The sequence below is a fragment of the Syngnathus leptorhynchus genome, chromosome 1, assembly GCF_054491065.1.
Source record: "Syngnathus leptorhynchus isolate UIUO chromosome 1, UIUO_Slep, whole genome shotgun sequence".
In the NCBI taxonomy this organism is placed as follows: Eukaryota; Metazoa; Chordata; class Actinopteri; order Syngnathiformes; family Syngnathidae; genus Syngnathus; species Syngnathus leptorhynchus.
In genome coordinates, this window is record NC_141195.1 from 23,935,206 (window position 1) to 23,959,708 (window position 24,503).

Consider the following 24,503-nt stretch of genomic DNA (forward strand, 5'->3'; position numbering starts at 1 on the left):
CTTTTTCGAAAAAAAAAAAAAAAAACAATTAAAAGAGAAGCGTCATTCTCTTCAAGGCGAGCTGCTACTCCCGCGGAGGGACGTAGGTGGCGGTAGCGGTGGCCGGGCTGGGCGTGAGCTCCTCGCAGGCAAAGTAGTCCTTGAGTGGAGCGAAGAGGTGTCGGATGACGGGAACGCTCCAAGACTTGCCTAGCACCTTCTGTCTTTGCTGTCGGTTCATGTTCCTCACATCTGTGTAATGTTTGGGAAAGCCAAAGATCCTGAGAAAGGGTCACAGACGATGGCAAACTTTAGTCAGGTAGTTGACCCGGCATAAACAAACACATACTGACCGGTTCACAAGCACACATAATTGCACGCGCGCACACACAACCACATACACACAAGTAGTTTGTACTTTTCAAGTTCGGTGATCCAGAGAATGTCTTCTTTGCCTTGGTGGAGGACTGGAAGTAGCGTGACATGTTTGCCCTGCTTTAGCGAGTTTGGGTTTGTGGTGATGGTCCTCACTTTGGTAAACTGCACAGAGACACCAAAAACAATAAGTTTCCAGTTCAGCTGAACAATAGCGGGTCAAACACAAACTAGGTGTCATATCAGTTCTATACAATACAACAACCAGTATGAAACCGTGAAAAAACATAAATGGATCATTAGGACAGACAATTGTCACTGTGCAAAATTGTTTGCACAATTGTTTGAATTGTTCGACAAAGTTTTCGACAAATTTTTGTGACTGATGAGATATTAGAAGAATAAAATAGCCTGCAAAGTGCTCTTAAAGCAAGTGAGTGACTGACCCGGGCTTCCCTGCCGAGCTCCAAACAGTCCTGCAGACTCAACTTGTCACTCTGGGAAGCTGTAATGGGCCTGGAAGACAAAACGTAAATAAATAAATCAAATACAACATTTTCAGAGCATAAAATAAATGCTTACAATACTATGATATTGAAATTGGATCATTTCATTATTTCCTTCCCAATTTTTTTTTCTCCTCAAAACGTACTACTATAAAATAAAACTTGTCTATCTTTTTTAGAACAGTCTCTGAACCAATCAAGAATTTGTTTCTTTAGAATAAAGCCATAATAGAATAAATAGCATTTTTTCTACAATAATACTACAATAATAAAGTACCTGTTATATTATTTCAAGTAGTATCATATTTATTGTTTTTGAAAAAAATAATAATAAAGTTGTACTTTTTTCCCCTCAATAACAAAGTTGGCCATATTACAAGATTAAAGTCGTTCTTTTTGGGAAAACAAGATGATCAATATCTGCCCCCACTTATAAGCGTCACCTGCTCATCCCCGGGATGTTCCCCCAGAAGTAACGCGCTCTGTGGGCGGGGCTCACTCTGATGGCGTCCACCAGAACCGGGTTGCACTGTCAATCAAGAGAACGGCGTTGAACCAACAATTGGGTCAAATGGACGACAGAATGTGAAAGAGAACCTCGAGGAAGCGGCAAATGTTGACTCTGTCGTGTCTGTTCATGAAGACGACGTTCTCAAAGAGCCAGAAAAAGGGCCGCTGGTCTTCTTCTTTGGGCTTGAGCATCTGCAGGATGCGGTAGAAATCGAAAAAGAGCCTGCCTGAACCCTCTGAGGAAGGAAGAGCGCACGTTTCAGAACACCATGAGCTTGTTTGTCTCCGAAAGAAAATCATTGACATACCGTAGAGTCCTTTTCTGATGGGATTAACGATGGAGAGGTCGTTACAGGGGCTTCCGCCGATCAGCAAATCAAAAGGACCCAACTCCTCGATCTAAAAGGCAAGAATAAATTTCATGGACGTCAAAATGGAATTTGATGGTTCTCTTTATGTCAAACATTGTTTATTCGTGCGACCGTACATGTTTCTTGGTGATGCAGCGGGTGTCGCCAACATGGATGATCTTCCCGTCGTGGTTGACGTGTCCGACGGCGATGGAATCTTCACAGATTTCAGAGGCGATGTAGGTTTGGATCTTAAAGCCGAGGTCCTTCAACACCTGGTACCCTGTGACGGAGGCGGCCCCACATTAACAATCGGAGAAACTTGCAATTCAACTTAATACAGCGATCTGACACATTTGTAGGTTTAATAAAATGCACACAAAAAATATATTTCTTCAATTTATTCACATTTCATTAAACCTACAAATGTGTCAGATCATGAATTCATGTCAACTGATTTGAATCAGTACACTAACCTGTGGCAATGCCGTCAAAGAGTGAGAGAACTCGGATGGGTCTTCGTAGGTTCGTGGGGATGGACGGATAAACGCGGTGGGGCTCCTATAGTGGAAGAGGACAGATAACAACGAGCGGCACTTTACTCAATTACTCCTATAATTAGTGCCGAAAGATGTCAAGCCAAGACTCACAAACTCCATGGCGCTGTTATTGGCAAAGAACTGCTGGACCCGAATGCTCCAGTCATCTCTGGGAAGGAGGGCACGGTGACCTTGATGGTTCTGACAAATATAGCAGATCCACGGGTCCACATGCTTGAGCAAGTCAAAGGTCCCGTGGCCCACCAGGATGTTGAGGCAGTCATTGCAGTAGGATCTTGGACGAGAGACAAAATAGTTGCCGGTGAGAGGTCTTAAAGTGCGGAGGAGGTGGAGGAGGAGGAGGGGGGGGGGACGGACCTGCAGCAGCCGCCGTTCCCACACAAGATGACCTCCAAGCCGTAGCAGCAGATGGTGCAATAGGACTGATAGCCGTCGTCGTCGTAGCGATACAAGGTCTCTGTGAAGTTGTCCTGTGGAAAAACATTGTGGGATTGGAAAGAAGTGAGACCGATTAAAATTTTGAGATTAGGCATCAAATCAGTTTGTCGTGAGTTGGATTTTCAGCACACATTAATTTAAGACGAAATAAGCTATAAATTGTGTATAAATATGTCCCACTTTCGTTGCTATGACTACTTTTTTCTTCCTCTGTTTCTTTGGCGTTTGGCAAATACATTTGGCTCAATACTGCCCCCCTCAGGTTAAGGTAAGCCATTAAATAAAGAAAGAAAACAAATGCCGTAGTAAGAAGCAAGGGGTTTCGAATCCAAACGGAACTCGTGTCAACACGTGCCCTAACAACCACTGCCATCGAGTTTCCATTTTTGGGCAACCCGGTTCGGAGAGGCTTCTTACTTTGCACGGTAAACAGAGACCTCCTTTGAAGAGCGGGTGGAAGGTCTCCACCTGCTCACTCCCGCAACACAAACAGAAGCCTGCGGTTACAATGAGAAACGTCATTTTACTACGAGGTGCTGGCAAAGATATTACGGGATGGATTTTCTTGACGGAACACACAAACCTTCGATGTCGAGTTCCATGTTCACAATCCTCTCGATTGTTTCCCCTGCGCGCGCACACACACAGATTTTTTTTGTTAACTTTGTGTTAATAAAATGGCAATAGGGAATCACTCAACTTAAAATGAGGTGTGGCAACTCTTATTGTATTTGATAATTCAATAAATACACAGTATCATTACAATTATATAATCTAAATCGTGTAGTCTCTGAAAAAAAATTACAAACTTGAATTAAAAAAAAATATATAGTCACTCGTATTGTGAATCAAAAACTCACTTCGGCATCTCTGGTCTGGTTGAGTGTAGGGGTCAATGTTGGACGTGTTGACCTTATTTTGGACTTTGGCGTAAGACCTCCTCTTGGGCATATAATCGGAAGAGTGGTCGCCATTCGATGCGACGGCGCATGGAATGTTAACATCCTTGGACCTTTTCCGACCACCTTTGCCGCACTCGTCTTTGTCCCGCTTCATTTGATCTGCTGAATCGGTTATGGATGGTTTATCGGGGTCGCCTTTCTTGCGTTGCTGCTTGGCGCTCGGCGGGGTCTGCGACGGGCTTCTGGAGATACGGGACTTTCTCTTTTGGAATTTCTTCTTTTTGGGTCTGTTGTCCGTGTTTGGCACACCTTGACGAGAAACACGACAATACGTTACGGTTGGGTGCGGGCGAGCAAAGTGGACGAGCAGTGAGCCTTACAGTTCTGAAGTTCTCGTTTTGAATCTTCTGGTGTGGAGTTTGCTCTTGTTCTCCATGCTCTCCTGGGAGTCCAGCTTCCTGCCACATTCCCACAACACGAGTCAGGTTGAATTTGAAGTTGTCCATTTGTACGAACGCTTGCCTTTGCGACCGAGCTAAATTAATTGTGATTGTGTTGCGGTAAAAGATAAGAGATGCACGCTTGTACCACTTCCACAGGCCGCGGCGTCGGACATGTCGATGTCATCGTTGTTATCTTTCTCGTCGTCACTGCTCAGCACATAGATAAACTCCGGCGGAGATATATTTGCAGCCGGGACAGCTGCAAACAGACAAGTGAGCAGCTGTTTGACTCCTGACCTTTCATTTCTATAATGTAAATGTGATGTTTCAATTCTTTCTACAGATCTTTTCAAAATGTTTGGATTGGTCTACTTTGCTGTAGACTTTGTTTGTTAATTTACATTTTGGCTGGATAGGTTTCCTGATGTGAAACTCCTCTGTGACGTCAATCTCATCTATATAGAAACAACAAAACACACACACACACACACGCTAGTTTAATCGTTGCCACAATATTACGATAAAATGAACTCAGGGAAAACAAAATAAGTGTTCTAATATTTAAGTGAAGAAAAAAAAATCTCAATTTTACAAAACTAAATTTGAATGCTATGTTTGTAGTGTCTTGTTCTTACACAATACAGATGTATTTATTTGATAGAATTTTCTTTTATTATATATTTCAAAAGAACAAATGATAAGATTTATGTAGGTTGCATTCATCTAGAAAATGTATATGAAACCATTTTCAGTTTTCTGGAGAAAAAAAGTCTTACTCAATATTCCGCAATTAAAGAGTCAAGAAAAAAAGGATTATAATTACAAAATTGGTTATATTTGTGAAGAAAAAAAATCACTGTCCAAAGCTTTTAAAGAGAAAGGTGCTAAATTAATGAGACTACTAGTTTTTTTTTTTCTCCAGAAGGTAGAAATGTTGCCAGATCCAAGTTGTGCTCTAAAAAAGTCCTTTGAATACTGGCACTGGTATTTAAAACAACAATATCAGGAGCTTCACTTTTCTTCCAGAAAAGATAGAACCGTTTTTATTAAGTTAATTCTTAAAATATTGCCAAAACATTGGAAATTTACTTGCTGAAATTAAAATGTTTTTCCTTTATACATAAATCTTTACAGACATTAAATAAAATGGTGACTATTACTTTTTCTGGGGCGCATAATATGTGTGCTGGTTAGAACAAATTAAATATACTTGAACATGAACAAATAAAAAGTCCCACCAGATGAATGGTCCGTGTAACCTGAGGAGTCTGAATCACACAAATCCCATGTAACATCTTCATGTTCTTGTTGCTGGGTCTTGACCAGCAGTCTTGGAGGTAACGTTTTGGATGGTTTTTCTTCTCGACTGCCCGACAGAACCCAGGCATCAGTGAGAACCTTCGACAGGAAAACATTGTTTAGACATTGTTGCAACTAACTTTTTGTGGGGACCACAAGCCACATCATGGGAGAGGACGAGCTGTTGTTTTTGGGACGTGGGAGGGAAACGGAGTGCTCGGAGAAGCTCCACACAGGGAGGGTCGGAAGTGGAATCAAACCTGCACCCAACTGAACTGTGGGGCGGACGTGCTAACCAGTGTGCCACGAGCCGCCTTGTTTCCATAAATATTCTCACAATTATTTTATTTTTGTGACTGATGACAAAATGAAAAGGTACCCCCGAAAGAAATATAACGTGAGAAAAGTCTTGGATTTTGTACAGTAACCCATCATTTATCGCAGATAACTGGTTCCAAAACCACCCCGCGATAAGTGAAATCCGCGTAGTAGGGTCACCCTCTCATTTGTACATTTTTTGTGCGCAAATAAATGTATATGAAACCATTTAAGTGCGTATGTTATTATTAGAACATTAAATAATAGTTTCAAATATGTAAATAATACATTAATAGTCAAAATATCGAAAATGTAAATATTATACGCGTGTGTGGGTGTAACATATGTAGATATGACGTTCTGTTGTTAACATTGGTTAAAAAAGGATCTCTAGGGGTCACGAGTTACCATAGCAGCGCTATGCAGATTTTGTAGATGTATATGTAACTGTAAATATGATTTTAGGACTCTTTTATTATTTTAACTTTGTATAACAAGGTACAATACTGTAAATATGTTTTCAGAATTATTATCGTAACAACTTATTTTATAACAAAGTACAACACTGCAAATATGTTTTCAGAACTCTGCGCAAAATCCGCGATACAGTGAAGCCGCGATAAACAAACCGCGAAGTAGCGAGGGATCGCTGTATTTTCGTGCGAAGGTTAACAAGCGCCATCCGGGTATTTCTAGGTTCGTTTCCAAAAAAAGACTTAAAAATAAGTAATCAATATAAATGCACCATGCATTTTTAAAACAATAGATTCATGTATGTACATTAAGGAAACAAATTTGTCCGTGGATTATTTTAACTGTTTATCCACACACCAGCATTTTATGATGCATTCTTCCGGAAAGGGAAAGTTGAAGACCGGAAGTCATAGTTTCTTGGCCAATCACATCAGCGCGGGCAGCAAAGTAACCAATAGAATCAATACAATTACGCGCCTTCTGTGTTCTGATTCGAAGTCAGATTACATTCGCGTTTGCAAACAATGTGAAGTCGTTAATCTGAACTCAAATCAGTTGACCACCGATGAGATCCAGTTGTCGACGCTAAAAGACAACATGGCGGGCGAAAACCACAACAATGAATGAAAGAACGTCGATCCAAACAACGCCGTAAAAGAAATGTATAACTATAAAATTCTGACAACAAATTTAGGTAACCAGCACATGAGAAGCCTTTCAACTAAACGTGACATTTTTTGCAAAAGAAATGGGATCAAAACAAACGTTTGAAACGATCTTGATCAACAAGCGTCATTTACAGAATATCAAATAAACATGCTTAAGCAATGGTGAAAAATATAGCTAGTCACTCAATGAAATAAAGTTACTTCCCTTACCATGAACGTTTATTCTGTGAGTATTTAATTCAGTTACGCAACTCAAAAACAATTTTAAAAAAAGCTACTATGTGGTTTAGTTGTTTATGCGGTTGTTTTGAAATGCACTAAATAAAATGCATTTGGCAAAATGGCCATTTTTCAACAAACATTACGAAAACGCAAGTTGGAGTACTTACCATGGCTGCTTCTCACCGCGTGGACTGGACATTTAAACCAGCACAAAACTGAGGAGGCCTAAGGAGGTGGGAGGCCTCGGGCCCCACCTCCACACCCCTTACCCCTCCGCCAACCACCCGTCGAGTTCAGTATCTGTAGTAAATTGTGTTTTCGCCATTTCTATAACTTCGACGAACATTTCTTCGCCCTTGGTCGTTATAAAATGTCACATATAACCATCAGTTCTGACTTTATGGTCGACGACGATGTTATACTAAACACGGCGACGGTAACCAAAAGCTCGCGATAACAATAATGCTAACAGCGGCTAGCTTCGCAGTGGTTAACCGCGTGTTTACGTGTTAGTTGCGAGAAAAAGTATTAGACTCAGTTGGAATGATCAAATTTATGAAAAAAATATATAGAACGTTATCTCGGACAAATAAAACAATAATTGATTTCCATGCCTATTGAACATCATAAAAATGTCATGCAAAATAAATTCTAATCTTCAAGTTTTTGTGGCAAAAAAAAAAAAATCAAGCAAATCGAGGCCCCTCTGAATTCAGTCAAGTTGATTTCATACATTTCTGCATTAATTGGTCATACAGCATATTTTGAACTTCTGTGAACTTTCAAGTCATAAGAGTCTACTGAAACTCAACCTAAATTTAATAAGCCATGACTTGAGTCTTCCTCTGCACCATCCAACTGTTTCCTATACTTGCATATCAGACCTGCACAATGGTCAGAAGCACTCAACAATACTGGTTCAGTTCCGCAACATTCTTAGGATAACTGGTGTAAACGGTTGCTATAGAATCGTAATCTAGGTGAGGTCATGACCTCAAACAGGCCACTCCACAAGGCTTGAAGCCATTCACTAGTTGATTTACTATCTGGCCTTTGTCCTGATGCATCACCCCATCCTCTGTTAGTCTTCAGTTGGCAGGCAGGTGCTCTCAAAGTCTACAAAGATCCTTTAGTTTTTAGCCATAACTGTTTTTTCCTCTAATGAGGCTATGTGATGCAGAAAACGTATGTTGTCCGAGGTTCACACTTACACATCCATCTATTCGAGAGAAAATAGGACATCGTTTTTGAATTCAGCTAGAGCTGCCTTTTATTGAAAACAAGCCACAGAAGACTTAAGAAAAATACAGTGTTTTTCCACTAACGGTTTAAACGAGTAACTGTGTAAAAAAAGTAGTATCAAAAATAAGCTAACTTGTTTTCTGCTTACTATTAAGTCCTGAAAATGCAAAATAAAAAAGATAAAAAACATATTTTTAATTTTGTTACAAGAAAGAATTGGAAATTCTATAATTCTTTAGATTAATATTGTTCTACAAAAAATTTTTAAAACAGCAGGTTGAAACATACAACTAGAACATTTTTACGAACGAAACATGTAAACAGTTCTTTAGGTCCCTTAAAGCTAGAAGAAATAACAACACACACTGTGAATCGAACATTTTTTTGTGTTTTCAAAAACACATTCCAGTGATTATAACTATAAAAACTTGGGAGATTTTTTTGAGGTAATATATCTTTGCTTTTGGTAACAGCAAAAAAAAAAAATCTTTCACTTATGATACGTTTCAGCATGGATAACATTATGCTTGTTGGCACGGAATACTGTGTGTTTTTGCCATGACATTACAGCAAACAGAAAATAAAAGCAAAATTTAGGTCATAAAAACACACACATTTTTTCAATGTTGCTTTTTGTTTGCATTGGCTTATTTTAAGTATTGTAATGTAGGGGCCTTTCAGTGTAACACACTAATAACAATAAAATGTAGGTATATATTTTTAAACATCCATCTATCAACTCTTTTTTAATTTTTTTTTTAGAAAATGCCACATTAAGAAGAACAGCTAAGATTTTCTAAAAAAAAAAAAAAGAAATGGCTACCCTTGAGGTCACTATTTTTTCCATTGCTATCAATGTTTGCTAGAGCTCTTCTCACAAAAAAAAACTTAAATATCCTCACCATCAAGTATAAAAAGTGAAAAAAAGGGATACTGGCCAAACTAAAGGGTGATGCCAAGCTAGTAAAAAAAAATGACATTGAAAAACTATTAAGCTTACTTTGTATTTCCTGGTGAGGTCAGTGTGGTCTATTTGGTGGTGATGAAAATCTGTGCTGTGAAATGTGTCTATTTGCTGCCTTAAATTTGTTGGTTATAGATTATGTTTAATGCCTGTTTGAAGTCAAATCTATGATCTGAATATGGCCTTGATATGTTTTAATTAGCTGGTAACAGGTTGCATCCATCCATGTAATGGTTAATGGGTGGCGTCTATGTGCTGGGACTAATGTGCTGTAAGAGATAGTATCTGTTTGTTGGTCATAAAGTTTACTGTTTGCTGGTTCTGGCCTCAACATGATGATGACAGTATATGATGTTGTCCGTTTGCTCTTTGTGCTGGTTAATCGCAGGCAAAGAAGTCTTTGAGGGGTGCGAAAAGATGCCTGATGACAGGGACGCTCCAGGACCGGCCTAGGAGTTTCTGCCGAGCACCTCGACCCATGTTGGACACGTCTGTGTAGTGGACTGGGAAGCCGAAGATCCTTAAAGAGGTTTTGTTAACATTCGAAACTTAAATTATTCCTCTGTAAATATTAAGATACAAGGATGAATCAAAATAGTGTGTTTGCCTGTGGGTTTACCTCTCCAGCTCAGTACACCATAAGATGTCCTCCTTTCCATTCATCAAGACTGGGAAGTGTTGGTCCTTCCCCTGTTTGATGGAGTTGGAGCGCGTGGTGATGGTGCGCACCTTGCCGAACTGAATAACAAGACGACATTTGGTTTTGGAAAAAAAAAAAAGGGGGTCGTCGGGAAGTGTCACCTTAGCAACTCGTCCGTGTTCCAGACAGTCCTGGAGCTCCAACTTGTCCATGCCAGAAGCACACAGCGGTCTAGAATGGATACACTCATGTCTATGTAAATATAATATGCTGTATATTTACAGTATTTGGCACATAGGGGCTGTTTTCGGAAGCTTATTTCGCACCTGTTCATACCCGGCAGGTTCCCCCAAAAATATCGAGCCCGGTGGGCTGCAGAGACTTCAATGGCATCAATCATTACGGGGTTACACTGCAACAAACAAACACATTATATTTCAAAAAATTGAAAAACAATGTTAGGAATGATTTTGAACACAGATGAAAAATTGCAAAACAATACTCAAGATGTTGATTTTGTGGCGAAATGTAAAGAGGAGAACAAAGTACATGTTAAGAAGGCCAGCCAGGTTCTCACCTCCAGATATCGTGAGATGTCCCGCTTGTCGTTGACGCCCATGGCGACCACATTCTCGAACATCCAAAAGAATGGACGGTTCTCTCCTTCTTTGGGCTTGGCCTCGCTCAGCAGACGGTAAAATTCAAAGAATAATCTCCCTGTGCCTTCTGGAATGACAAAACCTTCATCAATACCACATCTCTGCACCATTGTTAAATCACATTTTACTTCTATGAGCAGTGAACACCCATAATGGATTCAAAGATCAGCATTGACTGATTTTCACTCGAGTCAAATTTATATATAGATCATATTAAAACAATCACAGCTGTGTAAAGTACCGTAAGATTAATCAAACTAAGACAACAAGTTGTGTAACGTGCTACTCCACGTTTTTATTTGTTTCTGTGTGATGTCACGCGAGTTTGTGCTAGCATGCTATTTAGGTTGTTATGCTAGCTAATACTGCTGATGGCCCTCAAGGGAAAGTGGTTTGTTTGTGTTGACTAATTTAACACCTCACTACATTTGATTGTGTAACACCACTTTCTGGTATGGTCTTGACAATTTGGGGTTTTGTTCCTTTTGTCTATAGTTTATACAGGTAATGAATGGAAGAGGAATACCAATAAGCCATTCTGAATATTTGGAGACGTAATAAAAGCCCCTTATTAAGAACCTGTGGTTTTTTTTCCGACTATTTTGGGGCATCAAGAGGCAATTACAAAATTCTTTTGGAGTGTTCTTAATTACTGGTGGATTTTCGCTGTTGGTGGCATGTCTGTGCCCTTTAGAAACAGCATGGGTTCTTCACTGTATCTCAAGTACACCATATTCATATTTCTCGACTTACCAAAGAGGCCCTTCCTGGCTGGGTTGACAATAGACAAGTCATTACATGGACTTCCACCTATGACCAGATCAAATGGTCCCCATTCCTGAATCTGAGGAAGAGTAGCAGCGTGTTAAAAGAATGTAGGATGAGTTTTAAAGAAGTGGCATCCAAAACAGCTTCCAACACTGTCAACATTTTGGCCCTCACGTTTTTCCTGGTGATATTCCGGACGTCATGGACGTAATGGATTTTCCCTTCGTGTCTGACCACGCCGACAGAGATGGAATCCTCGCACACCTCAGACGCCACATACTGGTCCACCTTAAAGCCCAGATCCCTTAGAACCAGGTAACCTGCGAGCATAAACACACGACCGACGTGATGACCTTTTCTGTAACGCTATCCTGTACCGCACTTACCGGTGGCGATGCCGTCAAACAGCGAGAGGACACGGATTGGTCGCCTCTGTTCGGCTGGGACTGCCGGGTAAATCTTTGGGGTCTCCTGGAAGGTCAGTCAGCAAGTTAACAAGTAATCATTTCAATATCGCGATGGGTGACAGGTATTTGCTGGGATAAGCCGTAATTCAACTCACAAACTCTTGTCCTTTGTCGTTGCCAAAGAACTCCTGCAGCTTGACGCTCCAGTCGTGGCGCCGCTTGAGGACACCGTACGCTAGCAGCGGCTGGCACATGTAGCAGCGCCAAGGGTCCAGGAAGCGTGCATTGTTTGATGCCCCATGGTGCACCAGGATGTCAAGACAGTCCACACAAAAACACCTGCAGTATTGTATTGTATTGTTATTCAAGTCTTCATTCCCTGTATTGGTGTTATGATATAATGTGTTAACATGCACACACACAAAAATCCAGGAAGTAAGTGTAACCTGCAGCAGTTGGCATTGCCGCACAGCAGAACCTCTCGGCCGCCACAACAGACGGTACAATAGGACTGGTATCCGTCGTCATCATACATGTAGGATGTCTCCAAGTACACATCCTATAAGGAAGTAGACTCGGGTTAGCTTCACTTGATAGCTAACTTGCTAGCTAGCATCTGAGATGGATTACATTTTTGTAAACAAAGGACGTTGATTGGGATCTTGTGCAACTGAATTTACATTTGAGTCCATAGAGCATTTGAAAACCAACCACAGCTACATGATAATAATAATAATAAGAAGAAAAAGATAACTGAGTAATGATGCTAACTTTGACGTCAGCTTCCCATGCTAGCCTGACCGCTAGTTTGTGTTTTGAGTGGTTGCTGCTGCATTATTACCTTGCATGTTTGGCACAGGCCTCCTTCAAAGAGCGGGTGAAAAGTTGCTGCTCTCATCTTGCCACACGAGAGACAGAACTCTGACGCAAACAAAGTCTCTCGATGAGTACCTTACTATTGCAGTGCAGTATAGAAAGTGTGTCAAGTGAGAGAATTGTTTACCTTCTATACTTCGTTTATTATTCAGGACTTCATTGACCATTTGTTCTGGAAGGAGCACAAACATGACAATGAGACCCTATCAAGTGTGGCTTAAAATAAAATATCCTGATTTTATTTTCACAAAAATCCCATTTCTAATTTGAATGTTTTTTCCACTTCACTTTCATTCATTTTGTGCTACCTCTTGGGAAAATATCTTATTTACTCGGCTTTCTTAAACTAGCAGCAGGGATGCCGTTTGAGTTTCTAAATTCCTCCCCAAAAAAAGGAAAAATCTACTTGACAAGAATAAATCATTTTTAATAAATCAAGGAATTTGACCCCGTTTACCTCTGCTATACGACTCCTCCGGCCCGGGCTTTATCTTGCACACGCTCAGTTTGGGCTTCTTGGCACTGGGCGGATACTCGGGCAGGGAAACGTCCAGGACTTGTATGTCGAGCACGGCGCTATCTGCAAGCACATACACACACCGTCTAGTCAAGCCACCAGGACCCATTGGAGGTTGTGGCCGATCGAGATCTGCTCACCGGCGCTCGGTGTGGGTTTGAGCCCCTCTTGGCCTTTTGGCAGGAAGCCTTCTTGGGCCCAGTCCATTAATGGCTTAATTTGCTCGTCGGGATTGTCAGACTCGGACGGGGGGAATTTCTTGCCAGCCCGAATGCTGGCCATCTGGACCGTAGGGACCCAATACAGATATAATCAGCTCATGAATGCGCTGCTAGCAAGTCTATCATAAGCACCAAGTATGCTAAATTAGCTGGTTAGCATACAGCTCATTAGCAGGTTTTACACTAACCTCATGTGCACCCAAAATCTCAACATTTGGAGAAACAACACTTAAATAAATGGAGATTCCTGTCTCAAAGTGTGAGGGTGAAGTTCACCTCAAGAGTTTGGAAGATGGCCCTGCGATAGGACACCAGTTTGGTGTAAGACGCCTGATTGAAGAACTTGTCAAAGGCAGTGATGGAATCCAGCTTGTCGGCAGAGACCTGCAAAGACACGAAGATGGTCAGTCGGCTCGTGTCAGGACCGTTGCGAGCTTGCATCTTGTGTTCCTCACCTCGGAGAACTTCCCATCCCCAAACCACTGTAGCCACCTCATGCCGGGGTTGGCCTGCCGTTTCCCGGTCGCGCGCCAGGTCACCACCATGCCGGGCCACCAGGAGAAGCCTTTGATCTTTCCCCAAACTAGCTCACCAACGTTGAAGCCCTTGTTGTCCTGCAGACACCCAGAAGTTTATGTACAGTCTTCTAAAAGCAGAGGAATTATTTAATTCCTTTAAGATTCACTGGCTAGCACATTTATAGTCGGCAGCTGATATCCAATCATTCACTGCCACCAACGAATATATTCGTCAAGTCGTGACGTGAGTTTGGCCTATCTGTGAGGCATCTCACAGTAGAATGAGTGAGGACATCCGTCAATCACGTCCTTACGTTATATTCAATGTAGGCGTCGCAACCGGACGTGTTGGTGCCACTGCTTTGGGCTGAGTCTTTGGAGTCGTTCTCCAACAACTCTAGACGAGGCACCTCAGGGACCTCCTTGGGTGAGACTGCTCGCCAAGCTCTGCCACACTGATGGAGGAAGACAAGATTAAGGAACATCTCCACGAAATTCTTGTATCCCAGCACAGTGATGGCATATGGACACACACAACCTAGCAAGATGTTTTGTACCAACTAATGAAAGTTTTTTTCTATTCCAGTTGGGATTCTCACCATAGCGGCCATGAGCTCATGTTTTCGTGTCTGTCTGCGAGGTTTGCCGTGTGGCATCAGACCAGCCTGGAAGATGGTTCGGGCAAGCGGCCTCTCTCTCAAAGCCAGATGGGTCTTTTTCTGAACACACAAAGAACATGTGTTGGTTGATGCAAATTCAGCGTCGGTTTACGCAGATTTGTGCCGTCCGCTTACGCCCGCCATACTTTACTATCTGGGTCCCAGGTACCATGCTCGCCTTCGGAGCTCTTCCTGGTCCTGGTCCCTCTTTCCACATTCACGTTATCATCTGAGGAGGCAAAGAAGTGGAAATGAAAGAATAAAAAATGAATTACATTTCATTTGTTTTTCGGGAATCAAATTCCACCCCCCCCCAACATTTAATAATACAGTATGACTTAAAATTAAATAAAAAACATGTAAATACATTTTTAAAAACAAACATAATCAATAAAAAATAAACACAAATGTAATTACAACGTGATTAAAACAGAGATCATTATAAAGTGTAACAAACTGAAAACAAAATGTATTTTGAATCACAATAGTATACATTCAATAATAATAAATTCAATTAAGTCTGAAATCAATAATTAATAATCAATATATAATGAATGAATAAATGAACGAAATTGAGATTGACATAAAAATTAATGATTTCATATACCTCGAGGTGATGAGGCACCCGCGTTCTGTTTGGGGCTGAAGGGCGACGGTGGTTCGGCCCCTGCCAGCGGGCTGCTCTCACTGGTCATCTCCACGCCGCTGTCATTCTCCAACAGGCCTTCGGGCGGTGGCGGGCTGACCTCCGCCTTGGGCAGTGCAAAAAATAAAAATAAAATACATATACCATTATCTGTATATAAGCTAATAAATATATAGTTTATAGTAGTTTACTGTGAACCACAGAAAGAATAGTCAGCAGAATTCTAATACCAAAATAAACTGCTCCAATAAATGTAATGAGGAATGATAAATAGAGAATGTGAACAGCAGCCTGGAAAGTTGTCAGCATTAGATGTAGTGGAAAAAAATCAAGACTGTAACTCGATGTACAAGTAATATACAATATTATATTACTTGCTGCTTGCTCACAATTGTATATAGTATAAGTACAGTATCAATGTATTGTTATTGATCATTTTTAAATTAGTTTTTCATTATAGCCTTTTCTTAATGAAGTTCTTACAGTGTATGATGTAGGGGCAAAGGTGATGAGGTACAAACATGTTTTAGCTTGAAGAGAGGCATGCTAAGAAAGAGCTGCGACTCAGGAATGCGATCTCGGGAAGTTAAGCGGAACCATTTTGTTTGGCTGCATGCTTGATGACATTTGATCGTCAGACGGTCGAGTGTTAGACTGAAACAGGAATCGTTGGGGTGTTTGATGTATGAGTGTGTGCGGAGGAGACATCCTTGAGGAACACCTCAGAATATTTGAGCAGATATTTCCATAGCTAATTGGGACAACTAGACAGATTAATATCTTGCTATAATGACGGTTAGCATGTTAGCATCGAATCGACTGCAAAATGCTATCAACTGTGCTATCTTGCTATTTGTGGTTCTTGAACTTTTTTTCATTTTAACTTATAAAGATTTGTGTACATAAAATCATTATCAACATCAAGTGTCTTCTTTTGAGAACATAGTAAAGATTAGTTTTGAAAAAGAAAAAAAAAAAAAACTTAACACAATCTTAAAGTTTTCAAGGGTGATACTCCGTAGATGGCCTATGACAGGTTCGGTGGGATGAACTGGGTTTTTAGGAAAATGAAATTAAATAGCCAACTGAATATAAAATGTATTTTATAAACTTATATGTTCCTAAAATATTTACACAATTTAATAATGACCTCTTTTCATGGAATTTTGCATGAATTCTACAATTTAAATAGATTTCAAAATGTCACATGCCCTTATTTGAGAACCCACGTGTTAGCACACCAATCGTGAGCTGTTTATGTCTTATCAATCTAAACTGAACCTAACCTCAGGGCATAAGACCAAATTCCTATTTGCTATTTGTTAATTGACATCTGCAAAAAAAGGTACATTTCACAGAAGCTGTCTCCAAACATTCCCAGCCCTGCCAAACAGTAACACGTCACTGCAAGTAAACCACAGTCAACTTGTGAGGTGCTTCCCGCCGTCTCAGAAGGTGTTCCAAGTGGGTCACGTGATTATCCTGCAGCCGAGGTTATTCCTCGACTCCTGAGGAGGAATAACTCAAAGTAGCGTGCAATGCTAAGACACATGGGTGACATGTCCTGTGACTGCAAAGAGGCCGCTATTAGGGATATTCAAAATGTTGGCATAAATTTATAATTCACCATAACCTTTTACAGGTGAACTTAATTTGACTTGCTAGAAACCTTTGAAGTACAACAGTTGACTATTTCACAATAAGCTGTTCTTTCACAATGGGTGAAATGTCAAAATTCACAACAGTTTGATCCATGTTTCACCACATTGGTAAAAAAATTTACATTTGAGTGGTGTTGAAAGCAGGAAAAAAATAGGAGCAGATGGTGAAAGGAAGGAAGCAGACCCCGGCTAACACCCCCTCCAGGTTAAAGTGATTTATGAGAGTGAAAAAGAGGAACAAACGCCAACGGCTATCAGAAAAATTTACTGTGTGAAGCCTTAAAGCAGTGGTGTCAAACTCATTTTTGTCACGACCCGCATTGTAGTTTCTGTCAACGCATATATTATATACAGGACAGGCTACACAACAAACTGACGAATAATCAGCTTTGAAATCAGACCCTCGTAAAAATTGTTCAAATATTTGAAAAAGGTACACAGTCGTAAAAATTGCTAGCAATATGTGTCGTTTTTAAAAGTGAAGACAATTTGTCATTTTAGTATTGACACAATACTAATTTGTCTTTGCGGGCCAAATAAAATGACGTGGTGGGCCGTATCCGGCCCCCCAGGCCTTGAGTTTGACCCCTTTCAGTGAAAGATGAGCCAAACGATGTTAGCAAGACAGTTTTTCAGCTACGCACCTCAGAAGAGTTCTGCTGAGAATACAGAACAAGACGTAAAAAGCTTTAGCAGGTTTCTAGCTAAATGTTAGCAAAACAATGAATTTTAGTATTTCGTGACTGTTACCGGAAAAAGCATCTGAGCATCGGACAAATGTAAATCTTTGTGCTTTTTGTGATTCGGACTCACCATGGAGGCCATGTTGTTGCCGGTCTCCATGGCCACAGCAGAATATTGATCAGAGGGCATCGCTGTGGCTGTGGCCGATGGTAGTGACGACCCCTTCTCAAACCTGTCAGTCAAGCAATCAAACCAGTGATGTCATTCAATTGCATTCAAAAGTATTTGCTAATTGAACGTAGCTGTCAAAATAAACATTTGAAATGTGACGGAATTGATCATGTCAAATAAGTATAAGATAAAATATGTACGTAGCTGTCAAAATAAACATTTGAAATGTGACTGAATTGATGATGTCAAACAAGTATAAGATAAAATATGTACGTAGCTTTCAAAATAAATTTGACTGAATTGATGACGTCAAATATGTATAAGAGTTCATTGTATAAAATATGTAAATGATAGCGTTCAAGCTATTTACGTAACGAGTGATTTTTTTTTCACTTTCTAGTGCATTGAATAATTATTTGTATTTCTCATTTCCTGACACAGCAACATACAAAACCAACAGGACAGTATTGGTACTTTAATTTATTCATAAAATATTTATATTTTATGAATGAAATGAAACAAATACATTATTGTTAAACTCACTCACTCACTCACTCACTCACTCACTCACTCACTCACTCACTCACTCACTCACTCACTCACTCACTCACTCACTCACTCACTCACTCACTCACTCACTCACTCACTCACTCACTCACTCACTCACTCACTCAATAACGAACTAAATACTATTTGCATGAAAGGCCGCACGAGTTTCGCGACTCTGGTTTGTCCTTTTAGCATTGGTAAAAGTGACCCGTTGAAGAAATCCAGAAAACAAGCGCTGACACGCCGAAATGAACCTTTGATAAAACAAAACAAAAATCCACAAACACACCATGGTGTGTTCGTGCCACATTCTTCTTTGCATTGTGCGAGGATTAGTTACATTCAGCCTGCATGCACATGAGATGCATATGTCAACACTTGACTCCATGTGTGTATGTGTGTGTGCTCAGGCTAAAGAAATCAAAATATTACTTTTGAGCCATCTTGTGGAATCTATGATTTTGTCAAAGTACAGAGTTGTCATTTTTTTTACTTTATCTTTTTACAAAAGCAGCGGCCACAACAAAGTGGAGGGGCCAAGGAAGGATGGAGGACGAAGAGGGGCCCATCAAGGGATGGGGGGCATCCATAGAAAGGGAATGGGGGTGCCCCCCCCCCCCACATCAAAGTTTGCTAGCTGGAGATTATGGAGGGGATTGTTCACTTCCTAAACGTGAGTGCGTGTGTGTAGAATTCAATTTGTGTGTGTGTGTGTGTCAGGGGGTGCTTGGGTTCTCGTTGGGGCCACATTCCTCATCAGTCATGTACTTTGGGATCACTTTATGCTCGGTCAACTCCACAAAATGGCAGACGTTCTTCACGCAGGCGTGCCACGTGACTCTGCCGAGCAAAAAAACGTATTTCCTGCATTTGTGTCACATGGGTGTGAAGCCCCGCCTCCTTTACACAGTCTCAAATCTCATTTAGCTGAGGTTGAAATAAGAAATTGGGATGTATTTGTTGTTGGCCGTGTGTCTACTGCATGTACCAAATGTAAAGTATCGCTACACTTATTAAAATGAAGAACAATAGCAGGTAATTTATTTTATACTTCATAAACACAGACAGTCAAATTCCAGTGTAATTACATGGAATTTTGCCACACTGCATTCATTGAATTATTTTCTAGTGTGCTCATGTTGGCCACCTCGGGTTAATAAGACAGATATGCTGTTCATTGAGACACATCAGCTCTTCTCACCTTGTCAGTGCGACACTGATATGAAGTTGTTTGCAGAGGATATGATTGTGAGAGTTGTTACGTTATCTACTGTGCTCCTACAAGGTTTAGAGCAAAAAAAGATTATTAACATTAGGCTAGCAGACTAAAATAAGTGGTTGATTTAAGTTTACAAAGTATAATTCTCTTTAAACAGTAAACAAACTGAAGCCTCTTTTGGGGGAAAATTGTTATTGTGAAAACACTTAAGTACACTGGCAGCATATAAAACTCATATTTGAAGTTTGAAGTTGTTTCCAAAGTTCCCTTGATCATAATATTTGCAAATCAGAAGATAGACTGGGTCAGTAGTTTCCAATGTATGCTCAATCCTTGAACACCATGTTTTTAAATCTGTGACTGTCTTCCAACTTTCTTGTCATAAAGACAACAATGTGGAAAAAATGGTGAAGAAAAACAGGGAGTTTATGTTAAGGTCCTATCACCGAGCCCGAGTGACTACAAAAATGAAGACTAAATATAAAGTTCAGAACACCAAATAGACCCGGGGCCCATCCATTTTTTTTTTCTGTTTCAAATTTGGCCCCTTGTGCACAAGTCTGCCTGCCCGTGCTCCACCAAATACAGCGTGGAATTGCTTCCTTAAATTCGTCGTTTCCACTCAAGTTTTCAAATAAACGTGCATTCATTTACTTAGCTTTAAAAAAAAGCAGCGAGCGCACAAGGAACATGTCGGAAGAGATTTCGACGCGTACACGTGCGTGTGTGTACATGTGTGTCTCATTCTGCACAATACATGCATGCGTGTATACAATTGTCGTAACGGGACAATTACACGACAACAGTCAGGTGGACATTATCATGAATATATGCGAGTTGGTAGAACACTTACATAAGAATCCAGGAAGAAATGTCTTGGGTTTTCTCGCTGTGCAAGTGTTCCACAAGTGAACGTTGCAATGCACGAGTTGATCACGTAGTGGGAACTTGCTGCAGGCTCTCTTGCCTTGCTTTGAGTAATGAAGGACCCTTCTTAGCAGAAGACACTTTTTCGTCACCCCCCTCCGTGGCGGGCGGGCGGGCGGGGCGTCCTCTACTCTCTTGTTGGAAAAGCCAACCTGCAGGTGAACTTTCTGGCAAAGGGTTACGCCAGGTGTGGCGCAACTTTTGTCCTCACTGCTCAAGCGAACAGGTTGGGCAGGAAGTCTATGAGGTTAAACAAATAAATGTATTTGAAAAAAAAAAGGTAAAATTATTTCTTTTTTTATCATTTTCAATTTATACATACATACTTCTTCAATAGAAACACACTTTACATGCTATTTGTGGGGGTCACCAACATTGCATGATTAATTATTTACAATTTTGTAAATAAGAAAGAATCAACAATTTCTGGTTTTGATATTTATCCATTTTAGTCCCAGGGTCTGTCATGGAGCAAAACAACGTGAAAGGGAGCTTGTTGAGCTGCTCTCGGTTGTACTAACAAATTAAATCTGTTATTACAAGAGCATTAATGGTGTTGTCCACCTCGGCGTTGTATGTGTGCTTCTTTTTATTTCATGGACAAGGCACGACACAACACTCGCAATGAATTTTGTGCTACTGAGCTTGCATGAAACCACTGAAAAGTGCCACAATAACATTGCATATTGTTTACGTGTGTGTGCTATGCTGGTCAAGTAAGAGGTAAATTAGTAATAAGGGTGCATATATTTGAGGGATTGCAATACAATTATACATGATAATATGACAATATGATTATAGAATTCAAAATTCAAGATTGTCATTTGCCCACTCCCCGAATAAGTTTAAATAGTACGCCGTTAAATTACTTTGACACATCCAATATGGCGACGGAAATCGAGGCACAATAAAGAGCGCAAGCATGTCACGAATTGCACGTGGTTAACCCGGAAGTGAAAACTGACAAGTTTCTTCAATCTCTTCCGGGTTTCTGGTGAAGTTAAACATCAGCGTCTTCAAAAGATGCAGCTTCACTTCACTAAAGATGTTTTACCGCATTCTGTCAGCGGTGACTTCCACAACCTCAACAAATTCAACGAGCAGGTAAAAGTGTGCGACATGTTAGCGAACGACTGGCTCATTTTACTGAAGGTTTAAGAAGCTAGCGAATGACGTCAAAACACATCATGAGATGTTCTTCCAAAGCTTGTCAAGCGTTGATCGATTTGATGTTGTTGCTTTACAGCAATTTCTTCGTTTGGTGGAAATTCTCTTCCAGTTTTTGTTAGAGCCTAAAGAGGTAAACACACACTGGGGGAATTAATTCAGTTTCACTTATCCAGTATGGGCAACTTCAAAAGTATATAGTGATTTATTTTGCACCTTTCATGCAACCCACGGTTGGTTCTCAAACATTTGACACCAATGTACCAGCTATAAAAATATAAATATATGTATTTGTGTCCGTGTGCGTCTCTGTAGACAGAGAAGATGATGCTGCAGCTTAGTGACTTTGCAAGTGAGCACAGGATGAGTGCAGGCCCGCTCAAGAACCTCATGAAGAGCGTCATCCTTGTGCCACAGGGTGACCTTGCACACGCACACACACACACACACACACACACACACACACACACACACACACACACACACACACACACACACACACACACACACACACACACACACACACACACACACACACACAAGTTCATACATGCATGCACACAAGCACACACTGCATAATAAAACATAGCAGAACCAGGTTTCATGGTCGAACACAAAAAAAAGGAGTCATATGACCACACTGAAAAGATAAACAACTCAAAGCAATTAGGAAAAAAAAAAGTTTTTTAGAATAATAAAAATTTGCAACTTGTGTCCGAATTTACACTTTTACTTTTGATCATTTGTCTTTTCATCTTTTGACCTTTCAAATATTTATAAAACATTTCTCTATGAACTTGATTCTCGTATATTTAAGTCTCGACAGTATGCGACTTCTAAACTACGCCTCAAAGTTAAAGTGACTTCATTCTCCTGCATTACAAATAAAATGTCAAAAATACGACTATTCTAACATTATGACTTCTATCAAAATTCTGTGGTGAAAATATTCCTCATTGTTGAAAATATACAACTTCTTATAATATTGTGAATATATATTCTAAAAAACAAACAAACTACTTTATCCTCAAAAGGTTGACTTTTCTTTCTGTCTGCGTTTCCTATTCAGGTGCGATTAAGAAAAACCTGACTGGTGAGCAGCTAAAAGAAGATCTGCAAACTTTAGGTATGTATGATTTAATGCTGTAATTGATCATTCTGTTGTGCCTACTTTGGCCACCAGATGGCAGTATAAAACAGTCAGGCAGACACAAGCCCCCCAAAAAATAATCTCTCCTTTCTGCAAATGACTCAGAACCTACAGTATCAGTCATTTTTTGCCGAGGAAAAAAAAAGTACATGCTTCTAGGTATTGTTATTGTATCCCAACGTCATTTAAAGAACACCATTGCTTCATATGCTCCACATGGCAACAATCAGCTTGAAGCTCATAAGTGCGGGAACACGTACCTCAAGGCACTACTGGATACTCGTTTTTTTTTTTTGTGCAGGACTTCAAGAAGACAAGGCTGCTCACTTTTCACAACAGGTCTCACTGTTTCTACTCTTCTCACGGACATTGTGTATTTTCACGTATTCCTTGCTCCATTTTGGAACCAGTCCTCAGCCCCTCTCACTAACGCCCGTCCTATCACGCAGTGGGCAGAGCATCGTGCGGCGCTGTGCAGACTGGCCGTGCGACAAACGCTGACTGTCAACCGCCTGGTGGATATGGAATGGAAGTTTGGCGGTGAGATGAATGACAATCATATTTATGATAGAAACATTTGAATTATTGCATGTCGTTATTTATATTTAAATGTTTAGGTATTTACACAAAATTGAATACGGTGGACCTACCCATAATAATCTATGTCGAAAGTAAAAATAATAAGTTGTTAAGTACAGATGTCTGGAAAAACTACAGTAACAAATTTTTGGAAGGTCTGTCAAAATCAGGGACATCCTGTGCAATGGATGAGATATGTTTTTCCTCAAAAAAAAAAAATGTTTTCTTTGATATTGAGCTGTTGATCTTTTGATTGATAAAGTCTCAGGTAAGACTTCTAATATGTGTTCTAACGTTTGTGACGCCATAGTGACCGTCGGCACGAGCGAACTCCACAAAATGAGCAACATCTTTCTACAGGTAACACAATAATACACACGCACACAGTTTTTCTTTGGATGGCAATAAGTTGTGACAAATAGTGTCTTTATCTTCCTTGGTTGCAGCTCAAACTTGTCGTCCAGAAGGGGAATTCCACGGAAAACCTCTACATGGGTAAGTAATTGGGCCTGGTGGCAATGTTGAGAATAGATGGTAATTTGGGGGTAATTATTAAAGAACAAGAAATCAAGTGCATTGTGGGTAGTTCAAATAACACTTTGTTTTGGATGTTTCAGAGTTGACGCTCCCGCAGTTTTACAACTTCCTGCATGAGATGGAGAGAGCCAAAGCCAGCATGGACTCTTTTAGCTGAGTGTGTGTGTGTGTGTGTGTGTGTGTGTGTGTGTGTGTGTGTGTGTGTGTGTGTGTGTGTGTGTGTGTGTGTGTGTGTGTGTGTGTGTGTGTGTGTGTGTGTGTGTGTGTGTGTGTGTGTGTGTGTGTGTGTGTGTGTGTGTGTGTGTGTGTGTGTGTGTGTTTTCTCTCTTAGCTTTTTGTATGTATGTATTTGTGTGTGTTTGGCTGTTTGGGCACAATTGCCACTTTTGCACAAGCCATGACACATTTCAATAAAGGTGTCCATCCATCATCTGGACCACTTTTCCTTATGGGTGTCTTTGAACATTTGTGATTAAAAACAATCTAAACAGTAGTTAAATGTGGGGGGGGAAAAAAATCATAAATTCTTTAAAAAACATTTTACAGATCCTTTTGTTGTCTAATTTTTATTTTTGATTTTCCACAGACTTTGTTATGGCTTATCGTTATGAAAACCTGCCAAGTGTCACAATTATAAATTTCCATTTAATTTTGTACAAAATAGAATAAAACATTCCGCCATCCAATGTTTTTATATG

The 24,503-nt window shown here is 40.3% G+C and overlaps 3 protein-coding genes across 6 annotated transcripts; 1 reads left to right on the forward strand and 2 right to left on the reverse strand.

The window, feature by feature from the left end:
• Positions 1 to 12: 12 nt before the first annotated feature.
• LOC147062870 (DNA (cytosine-5)-methyltransferase 3C-like) lies at positions 13 to 7,503 on the reverse strand. The gene is made up of 18 exons (XM_085910105.1): positions 7,212 to 7,503; positions 5,302 to 5,461; positions 4,465 to 4,518; positions 4,209 to 4,322; positions 4,001 to 4,078; positions 3,579 to 3,929; positions 3,302 to 3,346; positions 3,136 to 3,215; positions 2,638 to 2,750; positions 2,371 to 2,554; positions 2,197 to 2,281; positions 1,858 to 2,003; positions 1,679 to 1,769; positions 1,458 to 1,606; positions 1,304 to 1,389; positions 801 to 870; positions 398 to 519; positions 13 to 260 (listed from the first exon to the last, which is right to left on the reverse strand). Exons 1-18 carry the CDS (start codon positions 7,212 to 7,214, stop codon positions 65 to 67), a joined length of 2,127 nt encoding a protein of 708 aa, XP_085766231.1. The 5' UTR covers positions 7,215 to 7,503; the 3' UTR covers positions 13 to 64.
• A 785-nt stretch (positions 7,504 to 8,288) lies between these two features.
• On the reverse strand, positions 8,289 to 20,446 carry LOC147062871 (DNA (cytosine-5)-methyltransferase 3B-like). 4 transcript variants are annotated; one of them, XM_085913704.1, is made up of 22 exons: positions 20,299 to 20,446; positions 17,636 to 17,738; positions 15,123 to 15,267; positions 14,662 to 14,744; positions 14,456 to 14,575; positions 14,171 to 14,311; positions 13,794 to 13,952; positions 13,615 to 13,722; positions 13,258 to 13,399; positions 13,058 to 13,180; positions 12,728 to 12,772; positions 12,566 to 12,645; positions 12,171 to 12,283; positions 11,880 to 12,063; positions 11,704 to 11,788; positions 11,492 to 11,637; positions 11,303 to 11,393; positions 10,468 to 10,616; positions 10,217 to 10,302; positions 10,052 to 10,121; positions 9,870 to 9,988; positions 8,289 to 9,770 (listed from the first exon to the last, which is right to left on the reverse strand). In XM_085913704.1, coding segments are annotated over exons 1-22 (2,436 nt in total). In that variant the 5' UTR covers positions 20,301 to 20,446; the 3' UTR covers positions 8,289 to 9,628. The 4 variants fall into 4 exon arrangements, with proteins under 4 accessions (XP_085769830.1, XP_085769820.1, XP_085769839.1 ...); XM_085913694.1 differs by having other exon boundaries at positions 10,052 to 10,142; XM_085913713.1 differs by lacking the exon at positions 20,299 to 20,446 and adding an exon at positions 19,428 to 19,446 and having other exon boundaries at positions 10,052 to 10,142.
• Positions 20,447 to 21,301: 855 nt separating this feature from the next.
• Positions 21,302 to 24,463, forward strand: commd7 (COMM domain containing 7). Its single transcript, XM_085939644.1, has 9 exons — positions 21,302 to 21,476; positions 21,619 to 21,672; positions 21,855 to 21,957; positions 22,609 to 22,665; positions 22,991 to 23,028; positions 23,139 to 23,229; positions 23,579 to 23,628; positions 23,715 to 23,763; positions 23,886 to 24,463. Exons 1-9 carry the CDS (start codon positions 21,396 to 21,398, stop codon positions 23,960 to 23,962), a joined length of 600 nt encoding a protein of 199 aa, XP_085795770.1. The 5' UTR covers positions 21,302 to 21,395; the 3' UTR covers positions 23,963 to 24,463.
• The last annotated feature ends 40 nt before the right edge of the window (positions 24,464 to 24,503 follow it).

Coding starts and splice junctions, on each gene's coding strand:
- LOC147062870 (XM_085910105.1), bottom strand. Junction 3,216..3,301: donor CATGGAACTCGACATCGAAG/GTTTGTGTGTTC, acceptor TTGTAACCGCAG/GCTTCTGTTTGTGTTGCGGG. Junction 1,770..1,857: donor GCTGCATCACCAAGAAACAT/GTACGGTCGCAC, acceptor CTTGCCTTTTAG/ATCGAGGAGTTGGGTCCTTT.
- LOC147062871 (XM_085913694.1), bottom strand. Junction 14,312..14,455: donor ATGAGCTCATGGCCGCTATG/GTGAGAATCCCA, acceptor TTCCTCCATCAG/TGTGGCAGAGCTTGGCGAGC. Junction 13,953..14,170: donor ACGCCTACATTGAATATAAC/GTAAGGACGTGA, acceptor GGGTGTCTGCAG/GACAACAAGGGCTTCAACGT.
- commd7 (XM_085939644.1), top strand. CDS start 21,396: ATGCAGCTTCACTTCACTAAAGATGTTTTACCGCATTCTGTCAGCGGT. Junction 21,673..21,854: donor TTTTGTTAGAGCCTAAAGAG/GTAAACACACAC, acceptor GCGTCTCTGTAG/ACAGAGAAGATGATGCTGCA. Junction 23,764..23,885: donor CACGGAAAACCTCTACATGG/GTAAGTAATTGG, acceptor TGGATGTTTCAG/AGTTGACGCTCCCGCAGTTT.